The following is a 23,633-nucleotide window of genomic DNA, read 5'->3' as shown; positions in this document are numbered from 1 at the left end:
AACGCTAAATCTTAAATTAGTTAGCAACCTGTAAAGCTGAAACGGTTGCTTGAACATGAAGGAATTGGTTCTTAACAAACCGGTTTCCATTGGGTTCACATGGATACATCAATTCGGATTGAAACCTGAATAGCACCTAAAATGCTAAATCTTAAATTAACAACCTGTGAAGCTGAAATAGTTGCTTGAACACGAAGGAATTGGTTCTTAACAAACCGGTTTCCATTGAGTTCACATGGGCACATCAATCCGGATTGAAACCCGAATAGCACCTAAAACACTAAATCTTAAATTAGTTAGCAACCTGTAAAGCTGAAACGGTTGCTTGAACATGAAGGAATTGGTTCTTAACAAACCGGTTTCCATTGGGTTCACATGGACACATCAATTCGGATTGAAACCTGAATAGCACCTAAAACGCTAAATCTTAAATTAGTTAGCAATCTGTAAAGCTGAAATGGTTGCTTGAACACGAAGGATTTGGTTCTTAAACATTTTCCATGACAAAATGCTGCATTTAAAAAAGAGTTTTTCTTTTGAAAAACCGCAGTTTAAGATCACCAGCTGTCGATTTTTCCATGGAAAATTGCAAAGGAAAAGGCAAAGCGCTTTACGAAAGCGTGGGACGGACAACGGCTCGGAAATCGCGAGGGCGGCCGTCCTAATGCTCTCCCTATCGACCGTATTGATTTCCCGTTTTGCTCACTGCCGCCGCCGCCGCCGCCGCCACTGTCCGATGGTCAGCAAAGTCGCCTTAAATGGATTCCGGAGCAGGGCAGCGCAAGCTCCGCGACGTAAAGTGATGGCCGAGGTCTTTTAGCTGTGGCGAGGAGACCATGACGAGAGTTTAAAGCGCTAAATTGCCACTCCGCTTCATCCTGTTGCTAACAACTAGCGACTGTCGCTAACATACCGTATTTTCTGGCCTCCACGTATAAGCCGTACCCTTAAAATTGCCGTAAAATGATAGAATTTTCACAATTTCCCTCGTATAAGCCGCCCCCTGATTCCCAATTTTCACCTCCATATTCATGGTTTTTAATAGAGAGTACAAATCTGTTACTTTGAAGGGAAAATCTTAAGAATAATCATCACACGTGGTATTTCTGAGATCAATTGCTGGATTAAACATTCCTTAACAGTGTTGCCTGTACGGAGACAAATTCAAAAAAGAACTTCATCCAGTTAAAGTAAAAAAAACAAAAAAACAATTTAGCCACAATTTATGGGTGCGCGTTATACTCAAAAAAATATGGTAGGCATAAAGAAAATGCTACACAATAAAAAATATGAGCAACTTCCGTCATCTTGACTTTTAAGTTGCCTTGCATCTCCATTTTACTGTTATGACTACAGTTATTCTTCATCATCGATAACCCGCCCAAAATCCGACTTTCACCTAGCGCTACTTACACGCTAGCATAATTTATAGCCCAAAAAGGACAAGACTCCCAGCCAATCGGCAAAGATTTGTAGCAACGCGGTCATTTTACAACCCCAATAACTCATCGGTGGTCCAATTCTACGGGAAAGGGATATTTTATCAACACGAATAAACGCGGGTTTTAGCGACTCCACTCGACACACTGAATGCGATCCTCTTTTCTATTCCCAAATGTTTTCAAGATGCTCCGCCTCTGCCATTTTTCCGCTTCTTGCTAATCTCCTAGCGACAGTGAGTGCTTGGCTCATAATGAAACCCAGAAACAAAAAAATCGAGAACTTGGATTCCCTTTTCCGCATGACATTTACGACAACAACATTAGCTTGGGAGGGCACTGAAGGCTAAAAAAAAAAGGCGCACCCGAGAATACCTTTTCTTTTGTTTCGGTTTATAGATTTTAGCGCATTAGCGAGGCTACTTGCAACGCGCCGTTTTATGTTCAAGAAAACAGCAAAAGGGATTTGAAAGGATGGAATGAAAGGCATTTTTTTTCTGTTAGCATGAAAGGATGCGGCGGGATAGAAAAAGCGATAATGTTTACGGTCGGAATTGTTTTTTTCTGGTGCCGTGCGTCAACAAAAGTTAGCGAATGGCGAACTTGTCGGCAATAAGGTCAATAAAAATGAGGGGTGGGTCATTTTTCCCCCGCACCTGCACTTAGGAAGCTTAAAATGAACACTGCGATTACGAAAATAGAAGCCTAGAATATTTTTTAGCTTGTTTTTGGCTCTATATTAGCATAGTTGTAGCATATCGCTAACATATGAAATAATCATTTTTAATCCATTTTTTCTGTGTTTTTAGTTCAAAATTTATTTTGTAAAATCTAAAAATATATTTTAAAAAAGCTAAAATAAACATTGTTTTAGATGTATAAAAAAACTGGATATTCAGGGCTTTTAATCCAGTTCTTTTAATCCATTTATTTAAAAAAAATCTAAATATTATATCTAAAATGGTCTGGCCCACATGAAATTGAGTTGACGTTAATGCGGCAGGCGAACCATTGAATGAACCATGAATTTCATCCTAAAACAGAAAGTCGGCACTCATGATTTACTTTCTCGGGCCGCACAAAATGATGCGGCGGCCCAGATTTGGCCCCCGGGCCGCGACTTTGACACATGTGGTCTAATTTAAAAAAAAAATTGGCTAATTCAATGTGAAATGCTACTCTACTTACAAATAATGTTCATTCTTTTCGTAGTAGAGCCATCACTGCAGTATTTGAATCACCTTAAAATGCAGAAAATATCATTGTAATTTTCCAAGCAAAATGTAGAAATATTTTGGCTAACGATACAAAATTATTGTGTGGCAGAACTTTCAAAAGGTTCCGTGGTTCCGAGGAAAAGCTACTTTTAAATCAAGCTCTAATGTGACAAACGTTTTAGATTAAAAAAAAAGTATTCAAGATGGCCGTAAGCAAGATTCAAAGTTTTGTTTTGCCATTTTGAAAGCTAATTAGTTGAATGTATTCAAGTCGGGAAGATATTCGATCCTTTCGGTCATTATTTCTGTTCAAAGACTCGGAACTAAACGCTCTTCCCGTCAAAAGTTTTTTTTTGGTGGCAACGACAACAATGTACATGTCGGTACGCTTGTCAACAAAAACAAAGGAAGGGACACTTCATGTGTTTGGAAACCAAGCGCTAAACGGCAAACCACTTTTGTGGCCACTTGTCAAAAGCAATTAAGGAGAAAAGCATCCAAGAGGAAAAAAAAAACGCCCGGGAGTTTTGAGCAAATTAAACACAGGAGAGTCCGCATTCATAAACAGAAAGTTGCATGCAAAAAACTCACATTATAATGGTTGGTTTTGCTGTTTTTTTTTTAAACGTGAAGATGAGAAAAAGTCATTTTGGGTGAAATTTTGACATGTTCCTATTTTGAGCAAATTCAAATCTGGAGCCTTCAGGAAGCCTGAACTGGCAGCCAGCCAATCGCAGAGTACAATGAGACAATCAACCAATCATAGCTAAGGGCAATCTAGAGCAAGGGTGTCAAACTCGGAACATTAACGTCAACTTGATTTCATGTGGGCCGGACCATTTTAGATATAATATTTAGATTTTTTTTAATAAATGGATTAAAAGAACTGGATTAAAAGCCCTGAATATTCATTTTTTTATAGATCTAAAACAATGTTTATTTTAGCTTTTTTTATATATATTTTTAGATTTTACAAGAATATTTTTAAACTAAAAACACAGAAAAATTGATTAAAAAATGACAATGATTGATTTCAAAGGGGGAAAATCAGGAAATTTAATATACATCTATACTCTTCATTTTAATTTGATCCTAAAACAGAAAGTCGCCACTCATGATTTACTTTCCCGGGCTGCACAAAATGATGCGGCGGGCCAGATTTGGCCCCCGGGCCGCCACTTTGACACATGTGATCTAGAGCATTCCATTAGCCTAGCATGCATGTTTTTGCGATGTGGGCGGAACCCAGAGTACCCAGAGAAAACCCACGCAAGCCCAGGGACAACACGCAAACATGAGTAATCACCTGGGATCGAACCATCGACCCAAGAACTGTGAGGCGGACAAGCTAACCAGTCAAAATATTACAAAAAAAGACTTAACCATTCATTTTTCATTCATTTTCCCAACAGCTAATCCTCACAAGGGTCGCGGGTGGCCGGCCAATCGAAGGGCAGGAGGAGGCAAAGAACAACCAATCATAGAAAGGGTCAATTTAGAGTCTTCATTTAGCTTAGCGTGCATGTTTTTGGGACGTGGGAGGAAACTTGGGAGTACTCGGAAAAAATTCCTGCAACTCCACCAAGCAAGAACCCATCTGGCATCGAACCCCCGTCCCCCAAACTGCGAGCCAATAACCAGTAACCACTACTCCACCGCGCCACCCCATTGCAATGTTACTTAAGCTAATTCTTTGGCACGTGGAGACGTTTATACCGTCCTGGGAAAGCTCCAACTTCTATTTTCAGAAAGAAAATAAAAGTTTGCAAAGGGCAAAAGCCTTGCGCAGACTTTCAAACGAGTTCCACTGACCAGAAGGGGGAGGAGCCACGACTCTGGTCTCTTCCTTTCTGATGTGAATTTCAAACCACCCCCTCCCCCACCGCCTTTACCCGAGCCCGGACCGGAACACCCCCGAGGGCGTTTGACTTACTGGTCCCGTTTGATTCTGGCAGGTTGCGTGTCAGCTTTAAAAAAAAATAAAAACCACGGGGATTCATGAATAATGGAACGGGCGAAGGACGCCGCCCACCTCCGCTCACCGGGTCCGTGCGCGGAATAGGATAGACGCCATTAACGGGCAATATTGGTAAAGGACTACTTTGCCAGGAGACAATTAACGGGAGACGCCAATGGCGAGGTGCTTGACGGCCGCCGCGTAACGTACTTGCTATTCATGAAAACGACCAGAGACGAGCTTTGAAGCGGCGGTTCAGGTGTTGAATTCAAATCAGATTTGGCGTCTTTTCACATTGACGTTTAAAAAGGTGGGTGTCGGCCGCCTCGCAGTTTTGAGGACTTGGGTTCGAATGCCGACCTTTGAGGATTAGCTTGAGAACGCGTCGATTTAGTTTTGTGTGGCGTCCAAGTTTGGTTGCATTCTAGAAAAAATATTGTTTTGTTTAATATCTATAAAATTTTGATTTTTCAGGGGATGTGGGGGCGGAGCTAATTCACTCAATGCTTTTGGACAACATAACGGACAAAATGACGAATGTAAATAAAGTATGATGAGATGAAGGTTCACCAAAAAGTGCGCAAATAACAACAACAACAAACAAACAAATCAATAAAATAAATTTAAAAAATCTATGAAAAATAACAAAAAAAAAATCAATAAAAAATAACAAAAAATCAATTTAAAAAAAGACAGAAAAAACAATAAAAATAACAAAAGAATCAATAAAAAATAACAAAAGAATCAATAAAAAAAATAATAATAATAAAAAAATAAAAAACATCAATAAAAAAATAAATAAATAAATAACAAAAAAATCAATACAAAAAAAAAATCACAAAAAAATAACAAAAACATCAATATAAATAACAAAAAAAATCAAAAAATAATATTAAAGAAATCAATAAGGATCATTAATAAATAAGTAATAAATATGCCATTTTTTGGCTACCAATAATTGCGATTTTTGTGGGTATCGGCCGATGCTGATACCAATACCACTTTTTTATTTTTATTTTTTAAAATGTATACATTTCTAAAACGAATATCAATAAATGCTCTTTTAATTCTAAATAACTTCATACTCACTCGTCCATAAAATAAGTGGCTTTTACTGGACAATGCTCAACTCATTGGTGTTGCTAGGTGTCCAATACATTTGAAGTGGAAGGGTTGGCAGCCAACACAAAAACGTTCATTCCCCGCCAGTCTCCCGTTTTTAATGGATTGGACATCCACTAATGACAAACGAACGGGTGCACCTTGCTCAGAAGGACGACAAATGTTATTTCGTAACTCATTGACGGCACTAGGCGTCCAATCCATTTGAGGCAGGAAAGCCGACAGCGGATGAATGAATGAAAATGGAACAATTTAATTGTTATTTCACAAACACATTCGTTTGTGGAGACGTTCAAATCTATTCTGATTGGACATCAATCACCATTTTTGGATGTTTTGTTTTGTTCTTATGTGAAATCCTCCCAAATTCCCCTGACAAAATTCCATTTTCAACTTACGTTGTCAACAAAAAACGACACATCGGACGCGTCGCGGCGCCCCGCAAGCGCCGCCGGCATGTCGCTGCGCCGGCGGCGGGCAAGCGAATTGGAAAGACATTTGACGGCGACACGCGCGTGTGTCATTCAAAGTGACAAAGCCGCCTTTCAAACATTATAAAGTCGCTAGTGTAGCACATAAGCGACACAACGGCAAATGATGCACAAAGGGTGAAAAATCCATTAGCGGCGCTTGATTAATGTTTGACAACTAAAGTGGGATTATACGTCACTTGAATAAAAAAAAATACCCGCGTAAGAACCGCCTGCTGAGTTGAAAAGTTGGTGCTCGGATTTGACCAAATCTCATTCATTCCAAAGAAGTGACTTTTAAATGTAATGTTTTTAAAATCCTCAGAGCCAAACTCAAAGATCGGTAAGTATTGAAATAGGCAAAAAAAAACATTTTTGGGATGGTTTGCCTCTGCATAGTTGAAAGCGATGACGTCATCGAATGTACGATTTGGGCGAAGGGCGTTTATTTTTTTATGGATGGTGCACTTCCTTCTACATGCTCAATTCGCTCAGCTAATCATTTGATTGGACAGAAAATAAATTATACCCAATATGAATTAACCTTTTTTATACTTGAACAATTTTTTTAAATGCCATCACAGCAATAAAATGAAAAAAATCCTCCAAATCTAAAAATGTATATGTGTATGTGTATGTGTATATATATATATATATATATATATATATATATATATATATATATATATATATATATATATATATATATATATATATATATATACACACACACACACACACACACAAACATATATATACATATATATATATACATATATATATATATATATACATATACATATATATATACATATATATATACATATATATATATATATATATATATATATATATATACACACACACACATATATACTACATATACATATACATGTATATATACTACATATACATATACATGTATATATACTACATATACATAAACATGTATATATACTACATATACATGTAAATATACTACATATACATATACATGTAAATATACTACATATACATGTATATATACTACATATACATGTATGTATACTACATATACATATACATGTATGTATACTACATATACATATACATGTATGTATACTACATATACATATACATGTATGTATACTACATATACATGTATGTATACTACATATACATATACATGTATGTATACTACATATACATATACATGTATATATACTACATATACATATACATGTATATATACTACATATACATGTATATATACTACATATACATATACATGTATATATACTACATATACATATACATGTATATATACTACATATACATATACATGTATATATACTACATATACATGTATATATACTACATATACATGTATATATACTACATATACATGTATATATACTACATATACATGTATATATACTACATATACATGTATATATACTACATATAGATGTATATATACTACATATACTTAGTATACATATACATATATATTGACAGCCTCGCAGTTCTGGGGTCGTAGGTTCGATCCCAGGTGGGTCCTCACTTTCTGTTATTGATCTATTTTATATATTTTTGTTATTTTTATTTCATTTTATATTTTTATTTTACATATTTTTTATATTAATCTTATTTGATATTATTTTATCCCTGTGGCGGCCTAGCGGCTGATGCTTAGCACCTCGGCCTCACAGTTCTGGGGTCGAGGGTTTGATCCCACTGTGTGGAGTTTGTATGTTCTCCCCATGCCTGCGTGGGTTTTCTATGGGTACTCCGGGTTTCCTCTCACAATCCCAAACCATGCATGCTAAAGCTAATTGTACACTAAATTTCCCCCAACTATGATTGCTTGCCTATCTCCTTGTGCCCTGCGATTGGCTGGTCACTCATTCAGGGTGCTGGAAGTCAGCTAGGATAAGCTCCGGCACCCCCTACGACCCTTGTGAGGATAAAGCGGTTCAGAAAATGAATGAACGAATGAACTTTTTGAGTTCACTGTTTGAGTTATGATCAAAAAAAGGCACGGGAGAAGCAAAGAGTCTGACGCTGTCAAAATCAACATTTGACAGACGGGGTGAAAATGTCAGCTGCCAAATCCAATATGTGTCGTGGCCTAATATGCCAAATGGGCCGTGACACCCGCCACGTGCCAGAAAAGGGGGACGGAGAAGAATCTCGACAGACGGTTTTTTTGAAGGAATATCGTTGCCTTTTGAGGCGATCAACAAAACTGTCAATAACACTTAGCGTGAACGGCGGGCGACGTGGACGCCATTCTCGTCTTTTGGCCTGGAAACAATAGCGAGACGGATTTGAAGTAAAGCTGACAACGAAACGAGCGCTCCAACCACAGACTTACGGCTTCAATATGAGAGTATTTACAATGGCGACAAGTTTGGAACGCGTTGACTTGGACAGACGGCGCATTTGCTGTCGCCGGGCGGGATACAAGTGCAACTGTTTCATATCATTTTTTAAGATTAAAAAAAAAAATCATGTAAATTGCTGAAAAAAATAATTTAAAACTTGATCGTTCGTAGTTTTGATAACAAAAATGCATATTTAGTAGTTTGGTAACGACTGGTGTAGCAGACTATGGAAAATTTGTAGTATTTGACAGCTTTGACCCGATTATAAGATGATTCCGTATTTTTCCAAGACTGAAATTTGAAAAAAACTTAAAAATTAAATTTTTATACAGAAAATATGTAGATCTAAAACAAAAGATTATAACGACAAATTCAAAATTTTGCCTCATTCAAATCATGCAAAAACTGTCTATCACATCTTATCAGAACATTTAAATATGTTAACGCAATCTAGTCTTGAGAATGGGTATAATGTCTAGACCCCGAATGTAAGACGACAAACACTTTTCAAACTTTTTCAAACTTCTTATTCATTCATTTTCTTCCCTGCTTTATCCTTACTAGCGTCACGGGGGTGCTGGAGCCTATCCCAGCCAACTACGGGCATCAGACAGAGGACACTCCGAACTGGTGGCCAGCCAATCGCAGGGCACAACCAGACAAATGACCAATCACACTCATTGCTAAGGGCAATTTGGCATATAACTAGCATGAATATTTTAAGAGAGTGGAAGGAAACCAGAGTACCCGGAAAAAACCCACACAGCCCGGGGAGAACACGCAAACTTGACACAGATAGACTGACCTGGATTTGAACCAAGGACCCCTAAACTGTCAGCTAGGGGCAATTTAGCATACAATTAGCCTAGCATGAATATTTTTAGAGAGTGGAAGGAAACCAGAGTACCCGGAAAAAACCCACGCAGGCCCGGGGAGAACACGCAAACTTGACACAGATAGACTGACCTGGATTTGAACCAAGGACCCCAAAACTGTCAGCTAGGGGCAATTTAGCATACAATTAGCCTAGCATGCATGTTTTTAGAGAGTGGAAGGAAATTGGAGTACCCGGAAAAACCCACACAGGCCCAGGGAGAACACGAAAACTTGACACAGATGGACTGACCTGGATTTGAACCAAGAACCCGAAAACTGTCAAGCCGACGCCCTTTTTCAGTCTCATTTCAATGCAAAAAAACACCGTCTTATATTCGGGTCAATACGCCAGTACTCTCCAATTTGTGTACTAGATTTCGCTAACTAGTAAAACAATAACTCAGTCAAAGGAGCTATCAATTGTTAGCAAAGCCGCGTTGGTGTCATTTGGAGTCTTCCGTCTCACGTATGTGCCTTGTAAAAGCAGATAAACAAAAGAATAAAACACTTCATCACTTTTACGGCGGCTTTGACAGGGCGTGTCGGAAGTCGGGATAGTAAACGCCGAGAAGTCATTATCATAAAGATTGAATAATAAATGTGTGCGAGGCTTGTGTTTATGTGGGTGTGCGTGAGCGGGCGGGCGGGTGGACGGCTATACTGTATTTGAAGATCTCCATCAAAAGGTTCTCTGCAATGCGGGGGAGTCCAGGACACTCCTACGCAGTCGGCAGGATTTTGCCAGCAGCGCATTTTAGTTATTTATTCTGCGTATTTAGGATTATTAATATTTTTTTTAAATGGAATATCTGGCTATGATACACTTATTAGGCTAATTTTGGTTTAAAAAGTATCATTTGCAGACTTTTGGAGGAGAGAAGTTGATTATGAATTTATATTATGGGATGGAAAATTAAATCAGGGGCGGGAAATTCAGTTTTTTGGCAGGCCACGATATAATTAATATTTGGGAAATTGTCCAAAATGACGGTATTTTTCGTATCATAAGTCGCACTTGAGTATGTATAAGTCGGATTGGAGTATTCATTCATTATCTGAAGTGTTTATCCTCGCAAGGCTCGCAGGGGGTGCTGGAGCCTATCCCAGCTGACTTCAGGCAGGAGGCGGGGCACACCCTGAATGGGTGGGCAGCCAATCGTAGGGCACGAGGAGTCAAAGGACAATTTATCACAATTTTGATGGTTAGCCAGCTAGCCTAGCATGAATTTTTTGGGGATGTGGTAGGAATCCAAAGTACCCGGAGAAAACCCATGCAAGCCTGTGGAGAATTGGCTAACTCCACACAGGAGGACCCACCTGGGATTGAACCCAGGACCCCAGAACTGAGTCCAATGCGCTAACCAATCATCCGCCGGAATGCATAGACCGGAGTATAAGCTGCATTTTCAGGATGGCAATTCTTTATTTGGTCTGAAACCAAAAACTAACATATATTAAATTAAGAAGATTGAGACAGGGTCAATAGTTATCGGTTAAAAAAGGTATTTCCGATTAAATTTCGATATATTAAAAAAAATGGTTCAAATAATAGCTAATTACTCACTCAACGTCATTAAAAATTGCAAAAGACGAGACAAACGTTTGAGCGACAAACCGCCGTTTTGCTGTTATTTACATTTCATGATTGGAAGGTTTCAACTATGCAGAGGCAAACCCTTATACCATAATATATTTGAGTGCAAATTTCAATATTTTTCTGAGTCTTAATCGTTTTGAAATACCTTTTGACAAGATTAAAATCTTACAAAACGGCGATAGCGGGACTTTAAGTAGCAGTACTTAAAACAAATTGGGAGAACTTTGCCACTTGGACTGTTTTATTATTCCAGAGCCGCCATTGGACTATCGGGCCGGAACTCACAGCAGCTGTGCTAATTTACCGCCCAAACTCGGCGGGGCATCTAATAGAACTGATAAACGCTCGCCGCTCCTTTAGCGTAGCGCTTCCATGTCTAAATGGCGAGCCTTCGTTTCGTTATCGCCAGCGCCGACCTTCCTACGTTAAGATGGCGAGATATCCTAATTAGCTTTTGTAGCGGATGTCTTTAATTGGCAACGTCATGTTAATTAGTGATACGTGGTGTCAGCTGATACGACACCCCCGCCTGTCGGAATTGGCGACAAAGCTAAAAAAAAAAAAATGGCTCGGCGCGATTGAATCATTTTTAATTTTTACTTTGTAATTGATTGTTTTGGTTTGAATTTTGTTGATTTCAATCTGATTTAAGGTGCGTTTAGTTAGCGGAATTGTCTTGAGGTCTCAAAACTGGTCCTCGAGGGCCCCTGTGGGTGCAGGTTTTGGTTCCAACAGATCCAACTGAAACAGTTTAACTAATTTCTGCAATAATTTGGGGACTAATGGTCTAGGTCACAGGTGTCAAAGTGGCGGCCCGGGGGCCAAATCTGTCCCGCCGCATCATTTTGTGCGGCCCGAGAAAGTAAATGATGAGTGCCGACTTTCTGTTTTAGGATCAAATTAAAATGAAGAGTATAGATGTATATGAAATTTCCTGATTTTCCCCCTTTTAAATCAATATTTCTAATTTTTAAATCATTTTTTTCTGTGTTTTTTTAGTTCAAAAATCATTTTGTAAAATCTAAAAATATATTTTTTAAAAGCTAAGTTAAACATTCTTTTAGATCAATAAAAAACTGAATATTCAGGGCTTTTAATCCAGTTCTTTTAATCCGCGTATAAACCGTACCCTTAAACTTGCCTTAAAATTGATTAATTTTACAATTTCCCTCGTATAAGCCGGCCCCTGATTGGCCATTTTCACCTCCATATTCATGGTTTTAATAGGGAGTACAAATGTGTTACTTTGAAGGGAAAATCTTAAGAAAAATCATTATTTTTGTATTTCTGAGATAATTTATGAATCGAAAGGACATTATTTGGGTCAATATCATAAGGAAGTTAAATTCAAAAAGGAAGTCATGTGAGCAGTACAACCAGGAAGTGTGTCCGTAGCGGTCTAGTTTGTCATAAGATAAGGCAAGAAGGGCGACCAATGGCAGGCACAAGTATGTTTTTTTTCACATTTTATGCAAGATACAGTTAATTTTTTTCTTGAATTTCATTCATAGACGTGAAAATTAATTTTATTTAGCGTTTTAGCTGTTCATCTTTTCTCTATTTTCAAATAAATGACCGTATCGGCCACATTATTTTGCGTTATGGCGTTTCATGCAAATCAAGTCTAATTTATGCGCATATAAGCCCTACCCTCGATTCACTCAATTTTTTTTGAGACAAATACAGCGTAAAAATTTGCTAACACCCTCCAAAAGACATCATCTTTTTTTCCATAACTAACGAAACCGATTCACAACGTTTCTACAAACAACATTTTCCATGAAAACTCTGCTCTTTCACCCCCTCCAATCCCAAGCAAGCAAAAAAAGCCATAAAAGAGCTCCTCTCGTGCGCTGAATATAATTTCCATTCAAATGTGCACAGGTTGCGGCGCCGTCTCTCCGATCTCGGGCCAAGCGGCGGCCAATCCCCCGGATCACCCGTATTGTTACATCACGCGGGTATTATCTCACAAAGCCCATTAAGCTACCGAAACAAAGACGGGGGAAAGCCAACGATAGACACGAGCTTCCAACTGTACCAACGCGCACACATGGCGCAAGAAGTTTAATCTGAGTAAAGATACGTATTATCACAATAAATCCCAACGTTTCCCGGATTACTGGGACAGGCGTGTGCAGCTGGGCGCCATTAAAAGGAAAAAAAAATGCGGGTGTGACAAGATCCTATCTTCCTTCCCACAACAAATGGCTTCCGTGTCAACAAATAAAAACACAGGCCATGATACTTTTTGTGGTTGTTTTACACGCTCGTGAAATAGGTTGGCGTCCTGAAGGGATTTAAAATGATTGGTCGCCGGGTTCTTGCTTTCACGGTCAGGTGATTGGACATCTACCGGTGATAAACTTGTTGATAAATTAACAATATGACAAGATTGGATATTAATCATTGTTTTTGGAAGTGCTCCCTTTTGTACAGGTGTGCGCGTGGCAAGCGGCCATGTTGGGTGGGGCGACTGCTCATTGAAATCGTGATCTTACATCGTTAATTAATGTTAATTATTGATTGATAAATTAACAATATGACATGATTGGACGTCAATCATCCTTTTTGGTAGTGCTCCTTTTTGTACAAGTGTGCTGGTGGCCATGTTTGGTAGGGCGACCAATCATCAAAATCTGGATCTTACATCGTTAATTAATGTTAATTCTTGCTTGAAAAATTAACAATTTGACAAGATTTGATGTCAATCATCGTTTTTGGAAGTCCTACTTTTTTGTACAGGTGTGCGCGTGGCAGGCGGCCATGTTGGGTAGGGCGACCGCTCATCGAAATCTTGATCTTACGTCGTTAATGTTAATTCTTGGTTGATAAAATAACAATATCACATGATTGGACGTCAATCATTGTTTTTTGGAAGTCCTACTTTTTGTGTGCGCGTGGCAGGCGGCCATGTTTGGTGGGGCGACCGCTCATCGAAATCTTGATCTTACATCATCAAGAAAATAAATAACCCTAAGTCATATTTAACAGCAAACTATGTCAATATTTCGTCACGTGAAGGCCGTTTTCCGGTCACGGCTACGAGCTAGCTTGTTATTATTGAGTTATTCTATGGCTTGTGATTTTCAAGCTAGGGCGAATGATTGTCCACGCAGGGATCCGGTCGGGTCATTGATATGCGGCGGAGACGGCGCCTTTGATGGATGCAATTACTCCAACATACTGACCTTTGTGTATATCGCCGAGCATAAAGAAGACAACGGAGGCGCGTTGGCCAAACGGTCAATGCGGGCGGACGGACGGGCGTTTAATGCCGGCCATCAAACGATGATGAACTACAAATATTTGGCGGACAAATCACACATGGTTCAGCCGTAAATATTGAGATAGTGGATTATTTTTTTTAGATATTATTATGATACCAATGGTGCATATTGTGTATGATCTTAATGTTTTGTCAATCCTTTTTAGAAGCAACACTTGGGCAGAAATTGAATTATGAGACATTGATGGCTACTACAAATATTATTATGACTAACTATTGAGATAGTGGATTATTTTTTTTAGATATTATTATGATACCAATGGTGCATATTGTGTATGATCTTAATGTTTTGTCAATCCTTTTTAGAAGCAACACTTGGGCAGAAATTGAATTATGAGACATTGATGGCTACTACAAATATTATTATGACTAACTATTGAGAAAGTGGATTATTTTTAAATATTATGATACCAATGGTGCCTATTGTGTATGATTTTAATGTTTCGTCAATCCTTTTTAAAAGCAACGCTCGGGCAGAAATTGAATACTGAGACACTGATGACCTACTGCAAATATTATTATGACTAATCAAACATGATTCAGGCGTTAAAATTGAGAAAGTGAAAGTGGATTATTTTTAAATATGATTATGATACCAATGGTGCGTATTGTGTATGATTTTAATGTTTTATCCTTCTTTTCAGAAGCAACGCTCGGGCAGAAATTGAATACTGAGACACTGATGACCTACTGCAAATATTATGACTAATCAAACGTGATTCAGGCGTTAATATTGAGAGAGTGGATTATTTTTAATATTATCATGATACCAATAGTGCACATTGTGTATGATTTTAATGTTTCGTCAATCCTTTTTAGAAGCAACACTCGGTCAGAAATTGAATCCTGAGACGCTGATGACTTATTACAAATATTATTATGACTAATCAAATGTGGTTCAGTGGATTATTTTTAAATATTATTATGATACTAATGGAGCACATTGCGTATGAATTTAATGTTTCGTCAATTCTTTTTAGAAGCAACGCTCGGGCAGAAATTGAATACTGAGACACTGATGACATATTACAAATATTACTATTTGGCATATTTAAGTGCGGCATAAATGAACCTAAATATATATTAATCTTGCATATAATTACTCACAATATTAAATAAAGGAACGCCACACCCAAATTTTAACCACCCTAACATTTCTGACCTCTGTAACCTTTGACCCTTCAAATTTGAGCCTAATACGTTAACCAAAAATGCTAACCCCTGCGACCTTTAACCTCACCACCCCAAAATCCATTAGCCCGTTCCTTTCGATACCCCAAAAAATCCCGCAATTTTGACAATAATCATTCTCGTATAAGCCTAAAGCCAAAAATCCGAAAAGACAACCTCCGTCCAATCCTTCCAATTTCCAATATTTCTCGACCAAGCAGACAAACACAATATCTTAGCAAAAAAACAAACAAAATGACGCGTCAGCGCATCGACGTTTCGACACCCCCGAAGCGAAACCATCCAAAAAAGCGGGTGGGAGGCCCAAAACAATGAATACTGAATTTTCAAAAAGCATGTTTACCCGCTGATTGCAAGGAAACAAGCCAAATGTTTCTCTGCCTTTTTAAGTGCCGGTAAACACGCTTTACACGGCACCCCCTTAATAGAATTAGCAAAGATACACAAGCGTCCCCGCGAGTATGTTCCTGATGTATAATTCAACGTGCGCGGAAAAATAAACAAGCGCGTTGTCCGCCCAGCCGAGCATATTCATCAAAAGTTCATATCATAAGCCAATCTTGATGAGGGGGCCATTTTAACGACGCGACCTTTTCCAGAGACAACTTTCTTGTCAGACGTTGGGAAAAAGTTGGACGACACTCCCGGCGTGTCTATTAAATGTCACCGGTTATTACCGGGGGGGGCGGGAATTATGTGGGTGGGCGGGTGTGGGGGGGGGTGTACTCACTAGGACCCTAACGTTAATAACCAAACATCTGACGTGACGTTTTTAAGGGTACGAAACGCGACTTCCTCTACTTACAAATGTTTCTACATACAAAATATACAGTGGTACCTCGACATACGAGCGATTTGAGATACGAGTCAAATTTCGGGAAAATATTTATCTTGAGATATGAGACAAATTTTGATATATGAGCATGGTGTAATGCATGTGCCAAGTCAAAGTGGCGGCCCGGGGGCCAAATCTGGCCCGCCGCATCATTTTGTGTGGCCCGGGAAAGTAAATGATGAGTGCCGACTTTCTGTTTTAGGATCAAATTAAAATGAAGAGTATAGCTGTATATTACATTTCCTCATTTTCCCCCTTTTAAATCAATCATTGTCATTTTTTAATCATTTTTTCTGTTTTTAGTTCAAAAATCATTTTGTAAAATGTAAAAATATATTTAAAAAAAGGATAAAATAAACATTGTTTTAGTTCTATAAAAAACTGAATATTCAGGGCTTTTAATCCAGTTCTTTTAATCCATTTATTTTTTTAAATCTAAATATTATATCTAAAATGGTCCAGCCCACATGAAATCGAGTTGACGTTAACGCGGCCCGCGAACCAACCCGAGTCTGACACCCTTGGTGTAATGTCTCTATGAGCACTGGGCGGAGCGTTGCATTTTTTCAGGGGTTTTTTCCCCGTTAGTCAGTGCGAATGGCGGAGCTTGTTCGCTAATACGAGAGGAGAATATACTACTTCTTGTGGACAAGTGGTCGTGCGTTATCCTATTGTGAGGACATTTGTGTGCATCATTTTGGGAATATTTTGAAGGGAAGACAAAAGCAAACAACCCTCGATATTGACTGAAAGTCAGTGCGAATGGCGGAGCAATCGCTAATACGAGAGGAGTATATACTACTTCTGGTTGGCAAGTGGTCGTACGTTATTTTATTGTGAGGACATTTGTGTGCCTCATTTTGGGAAAATATTGAAGGGAAGACAAAGGCAAACAACCCTCGATAGGTTGCATCTGAAAGTCAGGGTGGAGTGCCGACTTTCTGTTTTAGGATCAAATTGAAATGAAGAGTATAGATGTATATTAAATTTCCTGATTTTTTCCCCTTTTAAATCAATAATTGTCATTTTTCCCGGGAGAAGGTATCAAAATTTTAAACAAAATTAAAATTAAGTGTAGTGTAAGGTTAGATTCAACTTATTTTTGAGTGTGTCTGCATGGTAATCCAAGTTCATTTAAATTTGTTTATGTTATGTTACGAGCGCGTTGCCGTGCAAAGATATGCAGGAATGTAAAAAATGTCTGTACTTACAAAAAAATCCAAGGTATGAAGCCACTTCTGGAAGAATTAATTCCGTAAGTAGAGGTGCCACTGCACTTGCCGACTGGTCTACGTCCTTCTGTTTGGTCAATCCACTCAGCTCGCTGGGAAAGGGGAAAAAAATGTGGCTTTTACGGGTAGCATTTGTGCGGGAACATTTGCCGATGCCGCAAGTTCCATACTTTTCTGATGCAACACATTGAAAATATTCAACAAGTGATGAATAAACAAACAGCAAAATGGGAAAAAATGGGTTTTGATCTTTTATGGGTTGAATTTACCCCCCAAAAATGGTTATTGTTGCGCAATCAAGTCCATTCATTCATTCATTTTCTGAACCGCTTTATCCTCACAAGGGTCGCAGGGGGTGCTAGAGCCAGCTGACTTTTGGGCAAGAGGTGAATCAGTGGCCAGCCAATCGCAGGGCATGAGAAGACGACCAATCATAGCTAGGTGCAATTTAGTATATAATTAGCCTAGCATGCATGTTTTTTAAGAGTGGAAGGAAACCGGAGTAACCCAAGGATGTCAGACTCGGTCGGGTTGGTTCGCAGGCCGCTTTAACGTCAACTCGTTTTCATGTGGGCTGGACCATTTCAGATATAATATTTAGATTTTTTTTAAATAAATTGATTAAAACAACTGGATCAAAGGCCATGAATATTCAGTTTTTTATAGATCTAAAACAATGTTTATTTTAGCTTTTTTCAATATATTTTTAGATTTTACAGAATGATTTTTAAACTAAAAACACAGAAAATAATGGATTAAAAATGACAATTATTGATTTAAAAGGGGTAAAATCAGTGAATTTAATATACATGTATACTCTTCATTTTAATTTGATCCTAAAACAGAAAGTCGGCACTCATCATTGACTTTCCAGGGCCACACAAAATGATACGGCGGGCCAGATTTGGCCCCCAGGCCGCCACTTTAACACATGTGCCCTAACCACTCAACCTACCAGTCAAATCAAGTCCAATCTATCGAATTGAATAACAAACGCACCCGGGGTGATAGATCCACTTGAAGTAGTAACGATTTACGGTACAGTCGCTGTTATCCCTTAAACTCTTCCATTTTTTTTGCGCTCACCACCAAACAAAGACGTCGCCGACTCCAAAGCGCCGCCGTGAACGAAGCGTTTTTCCAGCCTTATTTGCGCTCACTGCGTTTTTTTCTTTTTTTCCGTCCAATTCAGTCCGTCTGAGAGTGAAATTCTATGACAGGAAAAGGCCTCATCATAAATCTCATTTCAGGGACGCTCTTCGCCGACGCGCCTCTACACTCGGCAAAATGTCACCTCGTGCCGCCGGTCGATAATCAGAGATGAGACGGGCAGAAAAGAAGAAAAAAAAATGGCCAGCTTCTCTGTCAAATTGAGTGAAAGTCATATTCGTGGTCGTTAAAGCCCGCCAATGGCAAGCCGTGATGGCGTGCGTTTCCTGGCATCGAGCGCTAAGTGTTTGCTTATTAAAGCGAAGCTTGCTCGCCGTCTGAAACGAAAGCAGAACATCTGATAAGCGCCCAGACATGAATATCATAATCACCTTCTTCTCACCTTGCTTTAATCCGTTAACTTCGAGCTCTCACGCGCACAAAATCCCTTTTAACGGCGAGCGTGTCGTCACGGCGACGCTATGTTAGCGTTAACTCGGGTCGGGGGTGTCAAACCTAGGGGGCCCGGCCTTCAAACGGTACACGTGGAATTAAATGCTTTCATTTCGGGGGGCTTTAAAACTTGAATTTACTGGATTTCTGTGATTGCGCATTTTTGGTCCATTTTTTATTCGCATTCCTATTCGTTGTTTCGTCCCCAATGGCAGCCAATGAGTTAACCAGGAAACTGAAAAACGCATGAAAACCAAGAGGAAATCACCTGGAATTGGCCAAAAACAACAGAAAACAACCAATGAGCAGGAAGCAGTCAGGAATTTTACCCTAAATTTACAGGAAATAACCTGGAGGTAACCCCAAAAATAACAAAAAACAACCAATGAGCAGGAAGCAGCCCAGAATTTAACCCTAAATTTACAGGAAATAACACAAGAAACAACAGAAAAGAGCCAATGGACAGGAAGCAGCCTGAAAATCAACCTTAAATTAATAGGAAATGGTCCAAAATTTATAGGAAATAACCTGGAAGTAACCCCAAAAACAACCAATGAGCAGCCTGGAATTTAAACCTAAATGAATAAGAAATGGTCCAAAATTTACAGTAAATAACCCAAAAAAACAACAGAAAAGAGCCAATGGACAGGCTGCAGCCTGAAAATCAACCATAAATTAACAGAAAATGTTCCAAAATTTAGAGGTAATAACCTGGAAATGGCCAAAAACAAAACCAACAGAAAACAACCAATGAGCAGGAAGCAGCCAGGAATTTAACCCTAAATTAACTAATTGATGAATCTGTCAGTGGTCATTCTCCTTGCAAGAAGACTGTCTTTTCCTCCTTATTTGTGCGTATATTTGGGAATGTCAAATAGCGAACCTGACATTTTATTGGTCCTTCTAGCCGGATTTGAACCAGCATCTAAAATTTAGAGAAAATAACCTGGAAATGGCCAAGAACAACAGAAAACTACCAATAAACCAGAGGCAATCTGGAAATAAAAGCTAAATTAAAAATAAATAGTCCAAAAATTTAGAGGCAATAACCTGGAAACAGCAACAACAAAAAACTGAAAACAACCAATGAGCAGGAGGCACTCTGGAAATTAACCCTAAATTACTTAATTCAACAATCTCTAAGCGGTCGTTCTCCTTGAAAGTGAAAATTCCAGAAAATTGACCCTTAATAAAAAAAGAAATGGTCCAAAATTTTTAGGAAATAACCACAAAAAAAAACAGAAAACAACCAATGGGCAGCCTGGAAATTCCCCCAAAATCCAAATAGGAACAATCCAAAATTAACAGAGAATGACCTATAAGTACCTTAAAACAACACAAAACTGACTCACTACCTGCCATTGACAACAATAGAAGTCCAATTGACGTTTAAGTGAACATTTTGGACCAAAAAATAAACTGAGTTTGACACCACAGCCTCAGATCATAAAACAACAATATGCGTAAAAAAATGGACTATCAAATAAATCTTCAAACAGACTCTTCCCGTGCCAGATCAATGATTAAACACTTATTTCATCAGTATGACAGAAGATTAAGGCCACACAAAGACAGGAAAAATAGGCCTATATTCAAGTATTACGTTATATTTGGAGATTAGTTTATTTTGACATTATTTATTTTACTCATTACTGCAGACTTGGGTTATTAAAACAAAAGCCTGTCACCGACATGCTATCAAAACCTTGACAGAATCAACCCGTCTATAACATCGAATAAACTCGTTGAACTATTATATTGGAGATACACGCGGCTTTTTATATTTCACATTATTAATTCACCGATGAATAATGAATATAGCATCTTGTGTCCGATGAATATCTTATTACCGAGCGGCGTCCGCTTGAAGGGAGTCAAAGTGACACGTGCGCTAGCTACGCTAATTCACGTACGCGTTAGCATGCCAACGCCGAGGAGATTATTTTAATGAGCGCTGTTGGAACGGCCAGGCCGAGTCGATGGCGGCGTGGGGAGACAGATTCAAGCCACCAGCGGTTATCGCTAGCTCATTTTGGAAAATTGCTCCCTGAAAATTGCCTTAAAATTGTTGAATTTTGCAATTTCTCGCGTATAAGCCGGCCCCTGGTTCACAATTTTCAACTCCATATTCATGGTTTTAATAGGGAGTACAAATGTGTTAATTTGAAGGGAAAATGTTAAGAAAAATCATAACAAGTGTTATTTCTGAGCTACTGTATGAATTATTAATAGGGTCAATATCATAAGGAAGTGAATATGCCTGTCTTTGTAAAAGCAAAATATCAAATTATTCAATTAGAAAGAAGAAAGAAGTCTATCTTGATGAGAAGTTGATGCTTTCTAATGAAATGACAATTTTCTTACCAGAAGTTTAAGATGTTGTTTTTCTTGAATTTCATTCATAGATGTCAAAATATATTTTGTTTAGCGTTTTATCTGTTTATCTTTTCTCTATTTTGAAATAAATGACCGTATTGGCCGCATTCGCTCGCGTCATGACGTCACTTTGGCGCCAATTTGTCGTGACATCATCAGGTCACGGCGCCATTAAACTTGTTTTTTTTGCATGTCGTGTTTTTATGCGCATATAAGCCGTACCCTCGATTCAGTCATCATTTTTTGAAATAAATGACCGTATCGGCCACATTCACTCGCGTCATGACGTCACGGCGGCGCCAATTTGTCGTGACATCATCGGGTCAGGGCGCAATCAACTTTTAGTTTTTTTTTCATGTGTTGTTTTTATGCGCATATAAGCCGTACCCTTGATTCGGTCATTTTTTGAAATAACTGACCGTATCGGCCACATTCGCTCGCGTCATGACGTCACGGCGGCGCCAATTTGTCGTGACGTCATCGGGTCACGGCGCCATTAAACTTGTTTTTTTTTTGCATGTCGTGTTTTTATGCGCATATAAGCCGTACCCCCGACTCAGTCATCATTTTTTTTGTCCGACAAAAGTGGCTTATATGCGGTAGCTAGGATTGGCGCCATTTCCCCCGCAACCCTGGTGATGACAAGCAGTGGTAAAGACGGACGGACCAACTTCCTCTTTCAGACACTTGAGCTCCCAACCGTCCCTCGAAAATCCGTACACGACCTACTCGACCTCGCCGCCCTTCACACCTCCCAAGACGGCAGCCGTGCGGAAAGACATTGCGCGGCGACACGAGTTCCCCGGGCGAAGTCACGTCGCCCCGGAAGGACGGCGAGACCCGGCGAACCGTAGCGTCCGGGTGACCGAGCGAGCGCCCGTTTACAAAGTAGCCGGTCTTCCGCGACCAGCACGGGGAGGTCGAAAACCGGGCGGCGCGCATCCGACCGCCAAACGCGGGAGGCGACGCAATATTTCTCAACTCGCACGGGGACGAACAAGTCTAGTAAGCGAGATTCAATTGCCTTTAGGTCTCCGGGCATCAAACCCGAGGCGGCAACGAGGAAAGCGTCAAAGATTGGCTACTCGTTCTCGATGTTCTCTTTTCGGCGAAATGGCCCTCGAGTGATTGAAGCAACATCGCAAAGTGCGCACTTGTAGACGGCGCCCCGTGTCAAGTCGGCGCACAGACGCGAGCGGGCGCTTAGCAACAGATTTCGCGCCACGTCGGACAGATGGACTCGGCAGCTGTCTCGCACTCGTGGCCGGCCGGCGCCGCCGCCGCGTCGTCTTGTTCTTTTTGTTGTCGATGCCGTCGTCCAATTACGCGGACACGGCGCCCGCTCGCTTTGCGAGCGTCCGCCGGCTCGCGCCGTCTTTAATGCTTCAAATGCATTCTCCGGCGGGAAAGTGGCTTTGAAAGGACTAATGCATTATTAGGTTATTATTATCGATACATCAAAAGCACGACGGCGGTGCCGGAGTGGAGTCGGAGACATACGCTGGGAAATTGCTCCCGCTATAATGTAGCGCCAGATGTAGTGGCTAAAGAAATTTGTCGGATTTTTTCCCAGTGCTAGTGACCGGCATCGGCGACCAGTACAAAAGTAAAGCTCAATATCATCTAATGCTTTTTAAATTGTTAAAAAAAAATTCAATCATTAATTCTTGCAAAGAGATAAAAACATTAAGATGGCCCCTGCGTAATTGGAATTTCAATGATTTCTTCAACTCCGTAACAGATTACCGTATTGACCCGAATATAAGACGATCCTGATTATGAGATTGAAAAAAGGCTTTTTGAACACCAAATTCGATTTTCATACAGGAAATAATGACATTACATCTGAAACTAAATATTAGTAAGATATTCGAGAGAAAAAGCATGTAATTTTGCCTAATCCAAATCCTGCAAAAACTGTCTATCACATCTTAACATCTACTAAATTAAATATGTCAACCAAAATGCAATCTCATTAGTTATGAATTGGCTTCCTATTTTTGAAATATAAATTAACAAATCGACTATAATAAAACAACATTGCAATAACTGCATAACCACCAA

At 39.3% G+C, this 23,633-nt stretch overlaps 1 protein-coding gene across 4 annotated transcripts in view; it reads right to left on the bottom strand.

The window, feature by feature from the left end:
- LOC144075333 (uncharacterized) overlaps positions 1-23,633 on the bottom strand; it is a 123,842-nt gene that overhangs the window by 43,242 nt on the left and 56,967 nt on the right. For all 4 annotated transcript variants that reach the window (XM_077602237.1, XM_077602238.1, XM_077602235.1 and 1 more), the window contains one exon: positions 17,571-17,683. In XM_077602237.1, coding sequence (XP_077458363.1) covers positions 17,571-17,683 — 113 coding nt within the window. The remainder of the gene's footprint in view (positions 1-17,570; positions 17,684-23,633) is intronic.

Source organism: Stigmatopora argus, chromosome 6 (assembly GCF_051989625.1).
Source record: "Stigmatopora argus isolate UIUO_Sarg chromosome 6, RoL_Sarg_1.0, whole genome shotgun sequence".
Taxonomy (NCBI): domain Eukaryota; kingdom Metazoa; phylum Chordata; class Actinopteri; order Syngnathiformes; family Syngnathidae; genus Stigmatopora; species Stigmatopora argus.
This window is presented reverse-complemented; position numbering and strand designations above follow the sequence as displayed.